This window comes from Hippoglossus hippoglossus, chromosome 23 (genome assembly GCF_009819705.1).
Source record: "Hippoglossus hippoglossus isolate fHipHip1 chromosome 23, fHipHip1.pri, whole genome shotgun sequence".
Taxonomy (NCBI): Eukaryota; Metazoa; Chordata; class Actinopteri; order Pleuronectiformes; family Pleuronectidae; genus Hippoglossus; species Hippoglossus hippoglossus.
In genome coordinates this window covers 17,413,623-17,431,122 of record NC_047173.1, presented here as the reverse complement: position 1 = coordinate 17,431,122, position 17,500 = coordinate 17,413,623, and the positions used below count along the sequence as shown (strand labels likewise).

Genomic DNA, 17,500 nt, shown 5'->3' with positions numbered 1-17,500 from the left:
TAAGTGTTGGTGTAAAAAATAAAGTGCGATGTTGATGGAGTCTGAACGTTCAACTGCCTAACGTGGTGTTCGTGTGTGTGTTGACTGCACTGCAGGAGCTCGTACTGCGCTGCCTTGTGACACAATGTTTGCACACACACTTAAAACACACACACATTTAACGGGATAAACTCAGAGTTTTATACACAACGACACGTACACACAATCAGCAGTTTGTTCCACAGAGACGTGGTGAGAGAGAGAGAGAGAGAGAGAGAGAGAGAGAGAGAGAGAGAGAGAGAGACTTGGTAAAATGTGTCAGAGACGATAGGGATAATACACTAAGCTGAGCAATGTGGATGTACACACACACACACACACACACACACACACGCACACACGCACACACGCACACACGCGCGCACGCACACACACAGGTCTACTTCAATAATCCTGAGGACAAAGATGAGCAGAGTTCTGACATCAGCATCTCCTAAAGGACAGGGTGTGTGTGTGTGTGTGTGTGTGTGTGTGTGTGTGTGTGTGTGTGTGTGTGTGTGTGTGTGTGTGTGTGTGTGTGTGTGTGTGTGTGTGTGTGTGTGTGTGTGTGTGTGTGTGTGTGTGTGTGTGTGTGTGTGCGCGCGTTTCGGCTGGAGAGAAAATGGTTTGTGACGTTGTGTGTTACCGTGTGTGTGTCTCTTGGTGAGTGTTTGTGTTTGAGCCATTTTCTCTGCTTCTTAGTCAAAAAGCTTAAAACGGTGGGATGATGTCATGCCGTCTCACACACACACACAGTAACACACTGTAATCATCAGACACACACACACACACACACACTCTCTGGCTGTACCATCCTCACACAGAACGCTCGTGTGTTCATCACGACTTCAGTAATTTTCACTGTGTTTTAATTTAAAACGTAACAACAGCAGTTTATTAGTTAAACCTGTTTAGTCTGATGCAGCAACACATTGAACATAATGTTGAAATATATTTGTGATTATTTCCATTTTACAAAATTACAATTCGTCGTTTAGTCATGAAATGTTAAAAACATACCGACTAAATGCTTGAATCACAAAGTCTGAGCTCAAGATGACGTTTCCAGATTCATTAATAAACTAAATATTAAATGTATGGTCATAAATGACAAAAGGACAAAAAGTTGTCACATTTGAGAAGCTGCTACCAGTTTGATAGTTTTTTAACTTTAAGGATTTATTTATTAATAGATTTAATGAATTTTTTCCAACAGTTTATTCTTTAATGTTAGCTCTGTGCTTAACCAGCTCTCCTTGCTGGTTAACAGTAACTCATCCTGGTGATGCAGTGACTCAGTATGTGGATTGTTCTTCTGAATCATGTTGTGGTTTCTATCTGTTAAATTAGCAGCTGCAGCCGTTTCCTCTGGAGTGAAAGAGCCTGTGGCTGAGAATCCCTGAACTAATGATTAAATACATTATTAATAAAGAACTGACAGACTGTCCCAAAAATACCCTCCTCAATATGCACATGATTCACATGATTCAAGCGTGGTCACCTCCTCCGGACCGAGCTGTTGGGATGAAGGTGTTTTGTGGGGGGGGGGGGGGGGGGGGGGGGGGGGGGGGGGGGCTGAACACAGACTCTCACTGTGGCCTGAGGGTGGACAGGTGTCCGTCCCTTCTGGAGTCACCAGGTGAGAAAACAGGGTCGTGGACGTGACACTGTCGTCATCAGCACGAAGCAAAAACCTGCCGGAGGCGGCGTCCATGTTTTCACCCTGAGTGGTTTGAACAGAGACGCTTCGAAGCCTCAACAACAGTGTTTGCTGAACGTGTGACGTGGACCCTTAAAAGACTAACAAGCCTTTTATTTTTAATTAAATGTCATTAACTAAAAAAAAATATATATATTCTATCATAAGTCAATTAATCAATGAGTTAATGAAGGGATAATTAATCAGCAAGAACAAAAGATTATTTATTTATTTAAGTTATTTGAGAATCTGCACATTAATTGTTAAACTTTATTGTTTAACGGAAAATGAAGTTTGTCCAAAACAAGATTAATGTTGGATAAATAGTAAATTTATGCCAAAACACAGATTGTGAGAAGTAAATGATGTGTTGAGTGAGAAGAGAGTTTTAGTCACGGAGAAAACGCCAAAAGCATAATATTAATATTTGCCATTTTTTTATTTCCATTTCACAATGAAAAAAATTCTTTTTTTAACATTCTACACTGGTCTGATTATCCTGAATACAAAAACCTAATCACACTGTCTTTGCTATTTCTCTATTTAATTGTCATTTTCCCTTTCATCTTCAAAGCCAAATGTCAAACTCCAGGTAAAATTCAACTTGACTCTCTGCAAACAGCCGCTGAGTTTCTGTAGCTGCTGTTTTTCCACCTCCGTCTCCTGCTGCTCACCAGGAGGTGAGATGTTCCTTTGAATTTCATCTCCTGACGTTCTCTCTTTGTATTTAACTCCTGTGTTCCAGGTTTAATGTCTAATCTTGTTGGAGATGAAGTGTTGAAAAATCCATTGAGACGTTGTATTAAATCAAGCTATACAAATAAACCTGACTTCATCCACGCTACTACAGTGGTGTACAGTAGTACTCTGTCTCTGATGGTTCGTCCATCTATTATTTACCTGTTATCTATTTTTACTCCCTTTGCGTTTGCTTTTGTGAGCTTTTCTCGTACTGTACCCTGTTCTCTGCTTGTTCTGCAGGTGTCACATGTTTTGCTGCTCAGATTTTTGTATTTAACATTTCATTATATTGTGTTTTTTTCTAACATCCCACTGCGAAGGACCGAGCGGCCGCTTTCCTTGAAGCCGTATACCTGAAGATTGCATTATTATCTCTCCATGAGCTCCACAGACAGGTTTACAACACAACACTAAATCAACCATGAAATATCTTTACGACAGCCTCTGGGGCTGAAGCGAGTCTGATTAAAAACATTTAACACACCCACTCCGGCTCTGGACCGGGGCTGCAAGTAACAATTACTTTCAATATTGATTAATTTGATGATTATTATCTTGATTTATCGATCAATTGTTGCCTGAGGTAGTGTCTTCAAATGACCGGGGTTTTTCAACAGTCTGAAACCAAAAGGATACTGAGTTAACGAAAAATCTGTGACAGAGAACAGCATTATTAAAAAATAAAACGTTTGGTGTTTTATCTTTATATCATTACTTTATGAGGCTGTTTTCAGACCTGCTATGAAGTCTGGATCTTTTCCTGAAATGTTTAGGAGGGGCAGTATGGGAGAAATCAAATGTGTGAGTCAGTTGCTCCAGACATTTCAGTGAGTGGGTCCATGGTGAGAAAGATGTCTGCAAAACTCCCAGTGGGCGTGTTGATGAGGTTTCTAACACGTGACGGACGTGAAACTGGAAGAACACAAACATCTCAGGATGAAGAAGAGGAGCCGTACACGTAGAAGACGAAGACGTCCACTTGGAAACACGAGGAGATTCCAGATCTTCTGGTGATGAGGGCCGACGCCGGTGTGGATGAGCTGTAAACAACAACACTGATCTTTCCACAGCAGAGTTTATACGTCATGTCCGGCCTCCTGCTGCTCTACAGGCTCCGCCCCTGCTGCTCTACAGGCTCCGCCTCTCGCCTGGATGTTCCCACATGTTCCTGTTGGTGTGAACGAGTCGGACCCGACAACCTGCTGCACAACATGTCCAGATGGAAGTTTTGAGTTCACGTCTGAAAACTGCTTTAGTTTAACGGAGGTTTGGATCTTTTTTTTGGTTGGTACATTCAAACACAATCTGTTGCGTATTAATCCACAAATCCTTTAATGTAGAATGGAGGCAACACTTCCTTCACATCTCCATCAACAATGTACTGGTATTAGCGTCTGTTTGTAGCTGCTGTGGTGTCTGGTGCCATCTGTGTAGTATTTACAGTTGAATAAACCTGTTGCCTGTTTCCTTGCACATTGTATTGAAGGAGACACATTCTGCTCATATTTGAAAAGGTATCGATGAACAGAAACCGACGCGTCATCACCGACCTAAACCGTACGGGGGGGGGGGGGGCAGTTATTCTGCTTCCACATGTGGTGTCAGATTCAACAAACCATTTTTAGCTCGTGTTTAAAAGGTTTGAACTCCACTCAACGAGGCCACATTCTCCACTTTACTCGTAAATGAGAGATGCAGCTGCTTCTAACCCTGTTTAACCCTTCAGAGAGTGTCCTCGTTTCGTTTTGCATAAATTCCACTGCTAGGACTTTCACAGAAATCAGCATTTGGCCTGTGTATCAATATACTGGATGTGTTTGTGTGTCATAATAATAATGAAAGAGAGAGTATTCAACTTTAATCTTAGATTCAACCGTCTGGTTACTGGATGTCTGAATGTATTTGTAAGTCCATGAGAAAATGACTCTACTCTCACTTTATAACGTCAGTAAACATTCAGGAGTTTATGTCAAAGTCTCTAGTTTCAAGTCTTCTTCAAACAGCTGATGTTCATTTAGTGAATTATGATCATTTAGAGTCAAACAGACCATAAAGCACTGGATGTATTGGGGGGTGGATACCACAGTGTGATTGACAGCTGGTACCGTCCAATGGGTGCAGGTGTAAGTGGGCGTGCCGTGTCCTCGAGCTCTCAGACAGGCTCCACCCACTGCTCCTCCAAATATGGTTACTTCTGGTTTCAAAAAACCAAGATGGCGCTGGACACAAAGGCTTCAAAACATCGGCTCACAAACCACCGGGTGACGTCACGGTGATGTCATTATCTGAGGTTCTTCCCAAAAAGACACAACGGAGACTGAGAAGCTTGAAGCAGCAAATGTTTTTTGCTTATCACTGAAGTCAGTTAAGATTAATAATTCCATCTGCATCACCGTAGAGTTGTTTAATCGTTCGGTTGATTGAAAGAAAATAAATCTTCCGTTCAGTCCCTTTGCGAAATTTCAGCGAAAAAGTGCGAAAGCAGCTTTAGTCGGTCTCTCGCTGCAGCTCGAGGACTCTTTTGAAAAGAGATGGATTATTTTGGCTCTTACACACAACAACCAAACGGACACTGCTGCGACTCTGAGGGAAGAAACGCCCGCCCCATTAAAAAGAGTGGTCCACAACAATGGCCCCGCTCCTCGGAGACGACACGTCTCTGCTGAATGAGCCTGATCAATACGTAATGTTCAACTTGGTAATCCACCGTTGGAGAAAGTGTCATTTATTGTATTGTTGCTCTTTTTTTTTTATTGTATTTCTCTGTTCTACGATCAAGTGAATCGATCCCCGACTTATTTCTGTGTTTAAGCTTTCAATAACAGCTTCATTTAAAAAAATTAATCAGTTTATAAATGGATTCTGGTTCTGCAGAGAAGATAAGTGGTCAAACACTCAGCTGGAATGAATTGAAGAGCTAAAACGGCGAAGCGTTGAGCTGGAGCTTTTTCCACAACACTGACTGCGATTACGTGGAAACAAATATTCACACTTATTCAGAATGAGAAATTATCTTGATTATGGTGTTTACGTGAGTTGCTAATAGAATATTCCATTCATTCTGTTTACATGCTACAGAGGATGATTATGACTCACATCATTATGTCCGATGTTATTTGGTTTTTAAACCTCAAATTGAATTAGTTAAATGTTCGATTCTACCGTTTTTTTCTTAATTTACAAAAGCTTCAATTCTTTAATATTCTCCATCTTGTTTACATCCAGGTTGCATGTCATCCAGCCGCTGGTAACCGTCATCAGTGATTAAGTCTAAAGTGATTAAGATGTATGTTTGTGGCCGTTTTCAGACATGAACTCCTGAGACGATGGAGTCCAGAGTTTCTCCGGAGTTTATTTCACAGATGAACAAGGCAGCGGGAGATTCTCCGCTCAGACTCGAGGGATGAAGCAGCAGGAGGCAGCGTCCGCCCTGATCACCAGAACCTCTCAAATCTCCTCTTTTCCAGTCGACGTCTTCTGTGGCTCCTCTTTTGCATCCGGAGATATTTGTATTCTTTTGTGTTCTTTCAGTTGTGCGTCCATCGCGTGCTACAAACGTCCTCAACACTCGCTCCTGGCCTATCCTCCGGAGGATCTCCTGCTGTGCTCTCACTCAGACATTCTCCGTAGTTCGGACTCGGGGTTGGATGGACAATGTGCGGCGCGTCATCAGATCCTCCAGAGTTGAGTACAGGTCTGAAATCAGCTCATAATGCAACTAAGATTACAAAAAATACTGCTTATTCCAAGTATGACCTTATTCACGTAAAGGAAGAACCAGAAAATGCTTCGTCTTCATCAGGTTAATATCACAATTGACTGAAGAGTTAATTATCAGATGATTTACAAGCAGATGTGAACCCCTCCTCTGGAGCCCGAGCCTCCTGAGACAGTGAGGAGGTGGGAGCAGGATCAACATGACACCTCCGGCTCAGAGGGACATTAACGGAGCTGCTGTGAAAACACGGAGCGCTGCTGTCACGGCTTCTTAACGCGAAGCCTGTCAACGTCCGGAGGAACCGACAGAAACGCACTGACACCGGGGCTGCAGCGCGCGCACGCACACACAGTCACACACACACAGACACACACCCTCGGTTGACCAGCCCCTCGCCCGGTTTAACCGCTGGTTAGCCTGTTAGCAGCCCGGCGGCTAACTCCGGTCCACTGGTCACCGGTGATCGCCCGGTCACGATGAACACGTTAGCGCCACACAGCGTGAAAAGGAAAATCACCGTAACGTCACCGTTACCTCACCCGTTGCGTCAGATTCACTCACACACACACACACACACACACACACACACGCACACACGTTCACACGCACGCGCTCACGGTGTTAGTTACCAACTTTCACTAATTTCACAGTCACGGTCTGCACGAGACCGCACCGGTTATCGGTGGTGCACGCGCTCGCTCAAACACACATTCAGAGAGAAACACGCGCGCACACACACAGGTATGTACTGACACGTTCACACGCACGGTGGAGGAGCGGGGGGGGACTCGCCGGCTTGAACAGTTCGGTCCGATCCGGTCTCTCGGTCTTACCTCCCTCCTGGTCCGGTTGGAGACAGGCCGGGATGTTCTTCTTCCAGCCGGGCATGATGCACCTCAGGGCGGATAGGGAGTCCAGGGCGGCCCGCTAACACACACACACCAGCAGCAGCGGCGGGAGGAGCAGCAGCGGTGGCGACAGCAACATGGCTAGTTAGCATTAGCTTCCTCAGCTGCTCCACTATACAGAGACCACCTCCCCCTGTCGGACTCTACCTCTCTCTACCTCTCTCCCTGTCTCTCCCTGTGTGTCTGTGTCTCTCTCTCTCTCTCTCTCTCTCTCTCTCTCCTCTCTCTGTGTGTGTGTGTGTGTGTCTCTCTCTCTCTCTCTTTTCCCTCTCTTTGTCGGTGTCTCTCGACCCCCTCCCCCTCTTGGTAACTCTACCCTCGAGCCTCTTGTGGTCTCAAGAGGGGGGGGGGAGTGACGTGATGACAGTGAAGGAGCACGCGAGGAAACTCTGAAGTGCAGGTGCAGGTGAATTCGGTGAAATGAAATGAAATGAAAGAATCTCACAAATTCTGCGTAAATTAACAAAAAGTTTTCTCCAATGTGCTAATATCCGCTGCGATTTAAACAGGGGTGAATCCAGGGGTGGGGCCAGGGGGGCACTGGCCTCAGTTTAAATCTTAATTGGCCCCTGAAGGGCCCCTGTCCTGTCAGTAGCCTTTTTAAATAAGCTTCTGACTTACTAACAACGAATATGAAAACTTCTTAAGAATTCTTATTTTCTAAGCTCTTTTGGAGAGGAACAACATAATCTGTTTAATTGAGGCCCCGTTTTGGCCCCTGATTTAGAAAAATCCTAGGTCCGCCCCTGCATGACGACACACACCTCTGTTCTTCATTCATTCACAGCAGAGGGAGAGAGGGAGAGGGAGAGAGGGAGAGGGGGAGAGGGAGAGAGGGAGAGAGGGAGAGAGGGATATCCTCTGGGATCAATAAAAGTCTTTGGCTAAATATCCTCTTAAGTGCTTCTGGTGGAACGATCAGGTGAAGATGTTCCATAAATCCCCTCTAACTGTTTAATGAGACTTCCATCCACGTTGTTTTATGTGCTTTTTCAGTTTGAGCCCATAAAACAACCACAAGAGGAAACGACAAACATTTGAACAAATACCACAGAAAAACTGCGATTGTTTTCAACATTGGGTTTGGCCACTGTAAGTAAAGATGGACGACGTGTCTCCACTTCCACAAACACGAAGCTGTAATATCGCACATATATGTGAGTAGTAATCGTGGTGGAGATGCAGTATCATGGTCCCGCCTGCACATGTGCTCAACCAATCACAAGTCAGTGTTACACATGGAAATCTCCTGTAAACCTAAGATACTGCTCCAGTCTTATATTCTATTCAACTATTCATGATGGGGAAATTATTTCCACGTGCTTTTCAGCTCCAGCAGCGACACTCGCAGTTTGTTGGAATAATGATGAAGCCACAGACACATTAACCTGGAAACCACACACATACACAGGTTACCTGTTTGAAGGTTGGTTCCTGTCCTGACTCGCCCCTGAGGAATTCAGCCCCCATCTCCACCCAGTCCTGGATTGAAGGGGAGTTCTGCCAAGTTTCAGCCTTTCATTTTTCCAGTTAAAGTAGAGAACAAAGGTTGGAGGTGACGCCAAACTGACAATGAGAGAAAACACACTGTAAACGACTGGGAAGCAAACAGACGACACAGTAATTCACTGTCAAAGACGGTTTGGACCTTTGAATTTTTGAGGATATTTTCCTCACATTTCATTTCACAGTATAAACTTTAGTTTTCTATCATCATCAAACCATAAAATTAGTTTGTTGGAGCACAGATTATATTAAATTCTGAGAATCAGAGTTCAGGCTGATGTTAGCAGCTCCTGGATTTGGACGAGTTTACTAAGCGAATGTTCCCTGAGGTAGTGTGATGTTTGCCTGGAATAACAACACAGTGTTACACATCTTACCTTTTTAACCAGTCGGTCATTTTGATGATAATCTCCCACAGTTATCTGTTAGAGCACCTGGTGTCTGGATTGCGCATTTTAGTTCATTTAGATGGATAGTTATTAGTAAGATGGTTAAAGTAAAATTTACAGAAACAGAAACAAAGACTTATTCATTTCAGAGGAGCGGATTCTGTCTGTTTTACATCAGACTGGATTTAATGGTTTGACAGAAACAAGAAAACCCACTGGTATCATCACACATAATCCAAACCACTGGATCTAAAACAGCCAATAACAACAGTGATTAACTGACAGCCTTCAACATGACAAGTAGCCGTCTGTCATCCCCGTGGAGCTGTGGAGAGACGAGTGAAGGAGGAAGAGGAGGAAAAGAATCAGTGAAGTGGAAGAATGAGTCTCTGCAGGCTACAAGACAAAAAGCAGAGACTGACCTCAATATGAAGAGAGAGACTCAGTGTGAGTCCCTGCAGCTTTATTCACTGTTTTTATTTATCGCATCGACAACTTATTGTCATTAAACCCTTTGTCTTCTGGGGGATTCATCTTTTTAAATTCATCGTGTTTGGAAAAGAAAACAGTACAATCACTAAACACACACTTTGCTCTGTTCTCGGACGCAGGCTGAACCGAGTGACCCAGATTATTTCACTGTGATTCTAAAGTAATGAACGAATTCAAAATTTGACCTGATGATGAAAAGTCAGGGGATCTCCAAAGTCAGTTGGGTTCAGATTAAAGTGGTGGACCGAACAACTGACTGAGTGAGGAACTGACTGATTGAGCTACCAAACCAACCGACCGATCAACTGACGGGCTGAGCATCTGTCTGACTGATCAACCAACCATCTGACAGACCGACTAACTTACTGATTGACCAACTGACAGAACGACCGATCACCTGACTGACCGACTAACTGACTGTCCAATCGTCCAATCGTCCAAAGTCTTGAAATGTGTTTTAAATCACAGACTACCCAGAACATTATGTGGAGACAGGAACAGTCAGGATTTCAGGATTTTAAAACAGCTGACATCATCCTGCAGAGCCGCAAAAAGGTCAAAACGTCAAGTGAAAGGTCAAAATGGACATGTTAGGACCTGTGTCTCCGATCTGCCCTTTCTTTTTGGGAACTCTTACTTTTAGTGCTGTATCATCTTTCTCTGGACTTAAGTGATGGACGAACGCTTTATGTTAATATCATCTCAGTTTTAAAATGGTGGAAAATGGTTAGATGGATGACGTGTCTCCACTTCCTTCCACTGTCCAGAAATGAAGCCAAAATGTCTCAGATACAAATGCGCGTGCTTTGATTCTTTAGTTTGGTCCATGTCCCAACTGCTAACATGGATGATGGATGGACAGATAGATAGATAGATAGATAGATGGATAGATAGATAGATAGATGGATAGATGGATAGATAGATAGATAGATGGATAGATAGATAGATATGGTCGATTTATAACCTCATGTTTTTCTATTTTGTCAAAATGTTAAATAAAGTCATTGATTAAAAAAATGATTCATCGTTTTCCTTGTCAGGTTTTAGGTTGATTAACAGACTCTTCATAGCTATAATCAGACCTTCCTCATCATCATCATCATCATCATCATCATCATCATCATCATCACAGTCATTTCCTGAGAGACATCTGAAGAAAACTGTGTTTGAGATGCAGCTGCAGCCTCATTTCATAGATTACTGTCAAACGCTGTCAATGCATTAACACACACGCGTGCACACACACACACACACACTGTGGAATCACAGCATGCATATGTCAGTGGCTGCATTATGTGTCAACAGAGAGAGAGAGAGAGCGCCTGGGGGTTTGTAAACATCCCACTCAACTGATCTGTGACTCATCTCACACACACACACACACACACACACACACACACACACACACACACACACACACACACACACTTCAGGCTTCTATACTTGTGAGGACACGTTGCCCAGCCCCTGTACGACCAACACAGCTGAATATTAACCCTCGTCCTTCACTCTGTCCTGTGGGACAAAGATTTGACTTCACACAGCACTGACAAATTATTCTCTGTCAATCCTGAAAACCAAGTAACTGGTTAATGAATCACAGTCATAACCATCCAACAGCTTTTTGAAGGTGTGTGAGGACGGCTCTTAATTTCTTCAGGGTTTGAATCCCAAACTGGTTCGTGATAAAGATCCTTCACCATGAGCAATTCATGACTAACTCAAACCTTAACCTAACCACAAGCCACATCTTAACTAACCTTAACCAGCGCCTCAGAAATAACATTCAGCCTCATCAGGACCGAGCTTTGGTCCCCATGAGGTATAGTAGTCCTGTCAGTGTTTGTGCTTGAGAAGGTGTGTGCGTGTGGGTGTGTGTGTGTGCTTGTGTGTGTGTGTGTGTGTGTGTGTGTGTGTGTGTGATCCATTGTTTGAGGATAATGTGCTCAATATAGCTCTGCACACACACACACACACACGCAGAGCTCCACACACTTGATCCTGATTCTACCTCGTTGAGTAAACAGGAAGTGGCTCTACATGAGGTTTCTGAATGGAGACACCTGCCGCAGGTGAAGGAGGCGATGATTCGTATCAGGAGACGATCTTTGAATCCAGTCAGCTTTATTCAAACAGCTCTTTAGACGCAAAAGAGCAAAGCGTGAAACTGACAGGAAGGAAAGAGACGCAGCAGAGTCGACCTTTGTGCACACGGTCACGTTACCAGGTTTTTAGGTCGTTTCCTAAATTGACATTAACAGACTGAAATGATTGAATAGAAAGAAGAAGGGAGATCTGATGTTTTGAGGGCAAATAGTGAGATAGCGCTCCAGATGTTTTGGCTTCACTTTTGGGAGCTGTCATGTCGTCCGGCTGCTCTCTACATGTTTTTTGCATTTGTGAGGGAAAAGATTAAAAACTCGAAAAAATCCTAAAGAACAAAGTGAAGCCGATATTTAATCTAATGAAGGTGTCGTCATGGAGATGAAGTGAAATTTACGAGTAATATTTGTTTTTACTTGTACAATTCTTAGTATCAAAACATACTCAAGCACCACAAGTTTAAATTACCGTTTTTATTATATATATATAATAATTTATTAATATTTAATATTTTGACTTGACAAAAGTACATGACTTTTACGTGTCGTGGAGTATTTCATTAGGGTGCTTTATTTATTTATGTGTTTATTCCATTCATCGACCAATTAAAACAAATGCAAACACAAAATCTCCAATCTTGAATGAAAAGGAGCAGAAAGAAGAAGAATCTTTTACAAGATATTAATAAACAGAGCAAATACCTCTACCGTCACGATAAGAAGTAGAAATACAAGTTACATCGTATTTATATTTGAACACAGTATTTTCTCTCTGTTCCATTAAAACGTGTTAAGAATAAATCACACGTCCCAAACTGTGACCTTCGACCCCGCACAGTCCAGCTCTGCTAACCCCGCCCCTCTGCAGACAGAACGGGAGTTCCATTCAAACGCATCAAACTCCGCGGCCCGGGATGCGACAGTCGCTGTAGGAGAAGAGAAGGCGGCAGCATCGGAACCAGAACCAGAACCAGGAGAACCAGAACCAGGTCCGGAGGCGCAACCGAGCCCCAGAAAGCCCCGAGCAGCAGGCGGCTGAAGCAGCCAGAGTCACCGCAGCCGGAACCCACTGACTGAGCGCTCTGCTAGCAGGAGGCTAACGGCGGACACCGACATGGCGAGCGCCTCGTACCACATCTCCAACCTGCTGGAGAAGATGACCTCCAGCGACAAGGACTTCAGGTGAAATCAAGCCCCGCAGAGGCGAACTCTCCGCCCGCCTCGCGTCCCCGTGGCTCCGGTGGTTTGTACGGAGGGTTGAAAACAGTGGCTGGCGCTGTCAGGCCTCGTGCTAACAGCTAGCCTGCCACCTGTCTGATCGCGTCGCTAACACGCTAGTTAGCGGTTAACCGTCGGTTTCGATTCGACGACAGCGGCGGTGACCGGTTAGTGACCCGGTGAACCGGCAGCTGAGCCGCGGGTAAACGCCACCGGGGAACGGTTAGCTCGGCTGTTAGCCGGCTAGCTCCAACTTCTCTCATGCCGCAAGCTAGCATGATGTCAGCTAACGCCTGGATGTTTACGGTGTCCGCCGGCTATAGGGATTAACATGTGAAGTTAGCATGTCAGCTAGCTGCCACTCGAGCCAACAACGATGTGTTGTGATGTTTGAGCTCCGTGTTGTGGTGTTGGGTGGTGGAGGGGGTGTGGTGGCCCAGGTGGAGACCTCAGGTAAACACCTCCTGCTTGTCCTCAATCAATAACCAATAATCCAGATGAACTGTCGGCTTCGGGATTATAACTGATGTAGAAGGAGAGACATAGTGAAATAATAAGAAAGTACGTTCATAGAGAGAGAGAGAAAGAGAGAGAGAGAGAGAGATCACAGTCAAATGGAATCTGAAAGATAAAAGTAATATAAGGAGTCAATAGTGTGCGACTGTCCATTAATATGAAGTTTAATTTCTGCACAGGGAAAGAAACTGTTCCTAATAATAATAACAACAAAATGCATAAATACATTTGGACAATGCTCAAACTTTACACATGTTCAAAACAAAGGAAAGCAAACAAGATAAGATAAATAATAATCTTAATTGATCCTATTCAGCGGGAATTCACCTGTTTCTGCAGCAGGTCGTCCAAAAGATGTTGTTATGGGAGGAAACTCGTAGAATAACGAATGGTATTAAAATATAAATAGAATAGTAAAGAATATAGAGATGTACATAACATGGACCTTTTTACGACAGAACACTGCAGCTAATGGTTATGGATCAAGAGGAAAGACGCCAACTGGGCCCGTACACACATACAGGTCTGATCAGCTGTGATCAGAAGACAGAAACACTCATTGACCTTAAGGTACAGAAGTGATGACGTGTCCCTCACACCCGCTGGTGATCCTGATGTCTGTTATCAGCTTCTCATCAAACCAGTGCAGAAACCCTTCGGATGGACAAGACATACTCACCCTCTTGTCCTTTTTGTTTTTAAATTATACGGGTAGAGAAAGCGGCACAACTGACAACAGCTCTGCAGTATTTTGATCAGGGACATCAGTGGCATCAAAACAAGCGCTTCTACATTTTTAGAATCCAAAGCGCCCAATCAGGGAACAGTCGCACACACATCAATGTAGTTTTTCATTCGCCTTCACTTCCATTATGTGCGAGCGACTTGGTGAATGAAACATTTGCTTCCTGTGGCGAAACAAATCCTCAATGTGGCTTCATGAAGGTAAATGCGTCCTAAAGCTTTTGCACAGCAAAGATCCATCCATCATCTATACGTCCTATCCTTTTGAGGGTCGTGGGAGAGCTGGAGCCAATCCCAGCTGACAGTGGGCGAGAGGCGGGGTTCACCCTGGACATCCAACCAATCACACATGTGGACAATTTAATAACAAATATGTCTGATCTGCATGTGTTTGCACTGTGGGAGGAAGCTGCAGGAAACTCACAGATTATCAGAACATTTAAAGATCGATCAGTTTGGTTGTGTCAATATTTTCTGCTTGTTTCTCTTCGGATAATAAACTGAATCTTAGACGAGTAAATCTAAACACACAAAGACGACGGGAATAATAATCAGCATTTTTCACAATTTTCTGTACAAAGGAAATTCATTGATAAGTTGGTGAAGTAATCAACAGATTAATCGATATTAAAAATGATTGGAACTTGCTCTGCTCAACGTGAATCGGAAGCACGAGTTGTTTGTGTTAATTGATGTGAAACATGCCGACATGTTGCAGCTCCAATAAGACTGAGAATGTCCGCGTGTTTAATCATTTCAAATCATGTTCATACAACGTCACGCTGTAGCATCCTGAAAGAGAAATCCTCATTTAACAGATACGTTTCAGCCTCGCTCCTCAGTTCATCAGTCCTGACAGCTGCCCGCTCAGTGCGAGGAGCCCGTGAAATCATGAGTCGTGTCGCTATCCGTCCTCGCCGCTGTAAAAACGTCCACTGACCCTGAACGAGCAGAGCAAACGGAATCCTTTCAGTCCTGATCTGAGCGCTTTAATGTGGCGTCTGCATCAGCACATGCTCTGCAGGAGAGAGATAATTACACTTTCTTTTTGGGTGATGTTTCTCTGCTGGTGAGTTCACAGCACATTTCGTCCGTGCGCGTTCATTCAGCCGTCAAACGCGTCCAAAACGCCTCTCTGCTTTTAATGTGTGCTGCGTGCCGCCTGGGATATAATAAATATTGGATTGGACATGGTGTCAGCAGATATAACTTTTAAAGCGGCAAAAAGTGTCATCAGAATTTTCAAACAGACGACCCACATCTGTGTTTTTACCATCTGAACAAAAAAGATATTTGGGGGAAACAAACCGTCCGAGTAAAATGTCAGAGCGAGTTAAGAATGTGAGTTAAATGTCCAGAAAATCGCGTGTTGAAGACGTGAAACTGGAAAGACGAGGAGATTCCAGAGCTTTTGGTGCTGAGGGCCGACGCCGGTCTTTCCACAGCAGAGTTTATACGTCATGTCCGGCCTCCTGCTGCTCTACAGGCTCCGCCCCCTCGCCTGAATGTTCCCCACATGCTCCTGTTGTTGAGAACGAGTCGGACCCGACAACCTGCTGCTGCTGCTTCACATGTGAAAAACCAACTCTAGACAATGTCCTGACACAGTTTTCAGTTCATGTCACGAGTCGTCATATCAGCTTCATATATCAGATCACTAGTTTCACGCTTTTTATTTTCTCTGTTTCAGGTTTATGGCCACAAACGACCTGATGACGGAGCTACAGAAAGATTCAATCAAACTGGACGACGACAGCGAGAGGAAGGTTGGTTCATATACCAGTGTAATCTGGTTTATACTGGACTCTTCTGGTTTCTATCCTTTAGACTGGTTTCTTCAGGGTTCTTGTAGGCCACGTGCACCCCTGGTATTAACATGTGGTTTTTGTGATTCACTCACAAGCGGTCGGCTCTAAGCACAGACCACATTCGGAGATGGTCTGTCTGTGTCCACATTGGGATCGGATCTCTCAGGACGAGTGTTAATACCAGCTGTGTTCGGGGCATATGTTTTACTAAGAGGAAGATTTAGGAAGTTTAAACCTGTTTATAACTGTTTATAACTATACCTATAAGACCAGTGAAATTTTAAGATTTATTGATTGATATATTGATTGATTGACAGGTGGTGAGGATGATTCTGAAACTGCTTGAAGACAAGAATGGAGAAGTACAGAATCTGGCCGTCAAATGGTAAAAACACACACGTTTTAAGTCCTTTTATTTTTTTTTTACGAGTCACTGTTTTTTTTATTTCTTATGAATTCCCACTGTGTTTTATTTCCTCTCTTGAACCCGTGGGTGTGTCTGTAGCTGTGGGTGTGTCTGTAGCTGTGGGTGTGTCTGTAGCTGTGGGTGCGTCTGTAGCTGTGGATGCATCTGTTTGACCCTCAGTGCGTGTTTAAAAACTGTGGGTGCGTTTGTTTCTTCAGCCTGGGGCCCCTGGTCAGTAAGGTGAAGGAGTACCAGGTGGAGACCATCGTGGACACGCTGTGCACCAACATGTTGTCGGACAAGGAACAGCTCCGAGACATTTCCTCCATCGGACTCAAGACTGTGATCGGAGAGTTACCGCCCGCCTCCAGTGGTAAAATATATATGATATACACGACTCAACATGTATAATATATATAACTCAAAACTCTGATAGTCGGTCACTTAAAAATACTAAACATACTTCGTCTGTCACCTCAGATATTTAGTATATTCACTACTCAACAAATGTAACATATACATTACACAACTTATATACACCACTAATATACACCACTCAACAAATTTAATGTGTAAATTACTCATCATATATAATGAATACATTCTCAATGTGTATAACATATACATTATTCAACATATAATGCATTACTCAAGTTATATAGTATATACACGCACTAGTCAACGTATATTACATATTCATTGGTCAACATATAAAACTAAACAACTCAACACTACTCGTTTGTTTTCGACCACTTGTCTTTGTCTCTTCCTGTCTCTTCACAGGCTCTGCTTTAGCTGCTAGCGTCTGTAAGAAGATAACGGGTCGTCTGACGAGTGCCATCGCCAAACAGGAGGACGTCTCTGTTCAGCTGGAGGCGCTCGACATCATGGCCGACATGCTGTGCAGGTACAGAGTCTCTTTCTGTCCGTTACTCTGCGTGAAGTTTTGTGTCTGAATTTACACAAACAATATTTTTCCGTCTTTATTTCTGTGTGTCTGCAGACAGGGAGGTCTGTTGGTCAACTTCCACCCCTCCATCCTCAGCTGTCTGCTCCCTCAGCTCACCTCCCCCAGACTGGCCGTCAGAAAGGTGCGTCTCTTAACCCTCAGCTCTCCAGGTGAACTCTTGTTGTTTTATTGCATTGTGATGAATTCACGACCGAATATTTCAGAGGACGATCATGGCTCTGGGACATCTGGTGATGTCTTGTGGGAATCTGGTCTTCATCGATCT

General features: G+C 43.8%; 2 protein-coding genes across 3 annotated transcripts in view; one reads left to right on the top strand and one right to left on the bottom strand.

The window, feature by feature from the left end:
* grip1 (glutamate receptor interacting protein 1) overlaps positions 1-7,275 on the bottom strand; it is a 37,499-nt gene extending 30,224 nt beyond the window's left edge. Inside the window, exon 1 of the mRNA XM_034577714.1 lies at positions 7,010-7,275. Within this exon, the coding sequence (XP_034433605.1) occupies positions 7,010-7,064 (55 nt within the window). The 5' untranslated portion in view covers positions 7,065-7,275. The remainder of the gene's footprint in view (positions 1-7,009) is intronic.
* Positions 3,262-17,500, top strand: part of cand1 (cullin-associated and neddylation-dissociated 1) — a 21,517-nt gene continuing 7,278 nt past the window's right edge. The window contains exons 1-7 of one of the 2 annotated variants that reach the window (XM_034577708.1): positions 12,398-12,755; positions 15,742-15,817; positions 16,177-16,244; positions 16,484-16,638; positions 17,049-17,172; positions 17,269-17,356; positions 17,439-17,500. The exon at positions 17,439-17,500 is cut by the window's right edge and continues 107 nt beyond it. In XM_034577708.1, coding sequence (XP_034433599.1) covers positions 12,688-12,755; positions 15,742-15,817; positions 16,177-16,244; positions 16,484-16,638; positions 17,049-17,172; positions 17,269-17,356; positions 17,439-17,500 — 641 coding nt within the window. In that variant the 5' untranslated portion in view covers positions 12,398-12,687. Of the gene's footprint in view, positions 3,268-12,397; positions 12,756-15,741; positions 15,818-16,176; positions 16,245-16,418; positions 16,639-17,048; positions 17,173-17,268; positions 17,357-17,438 lie in introns of those variants that run through there. The other variant, XM_034577709.1, reaches the window with a different exon arrangement.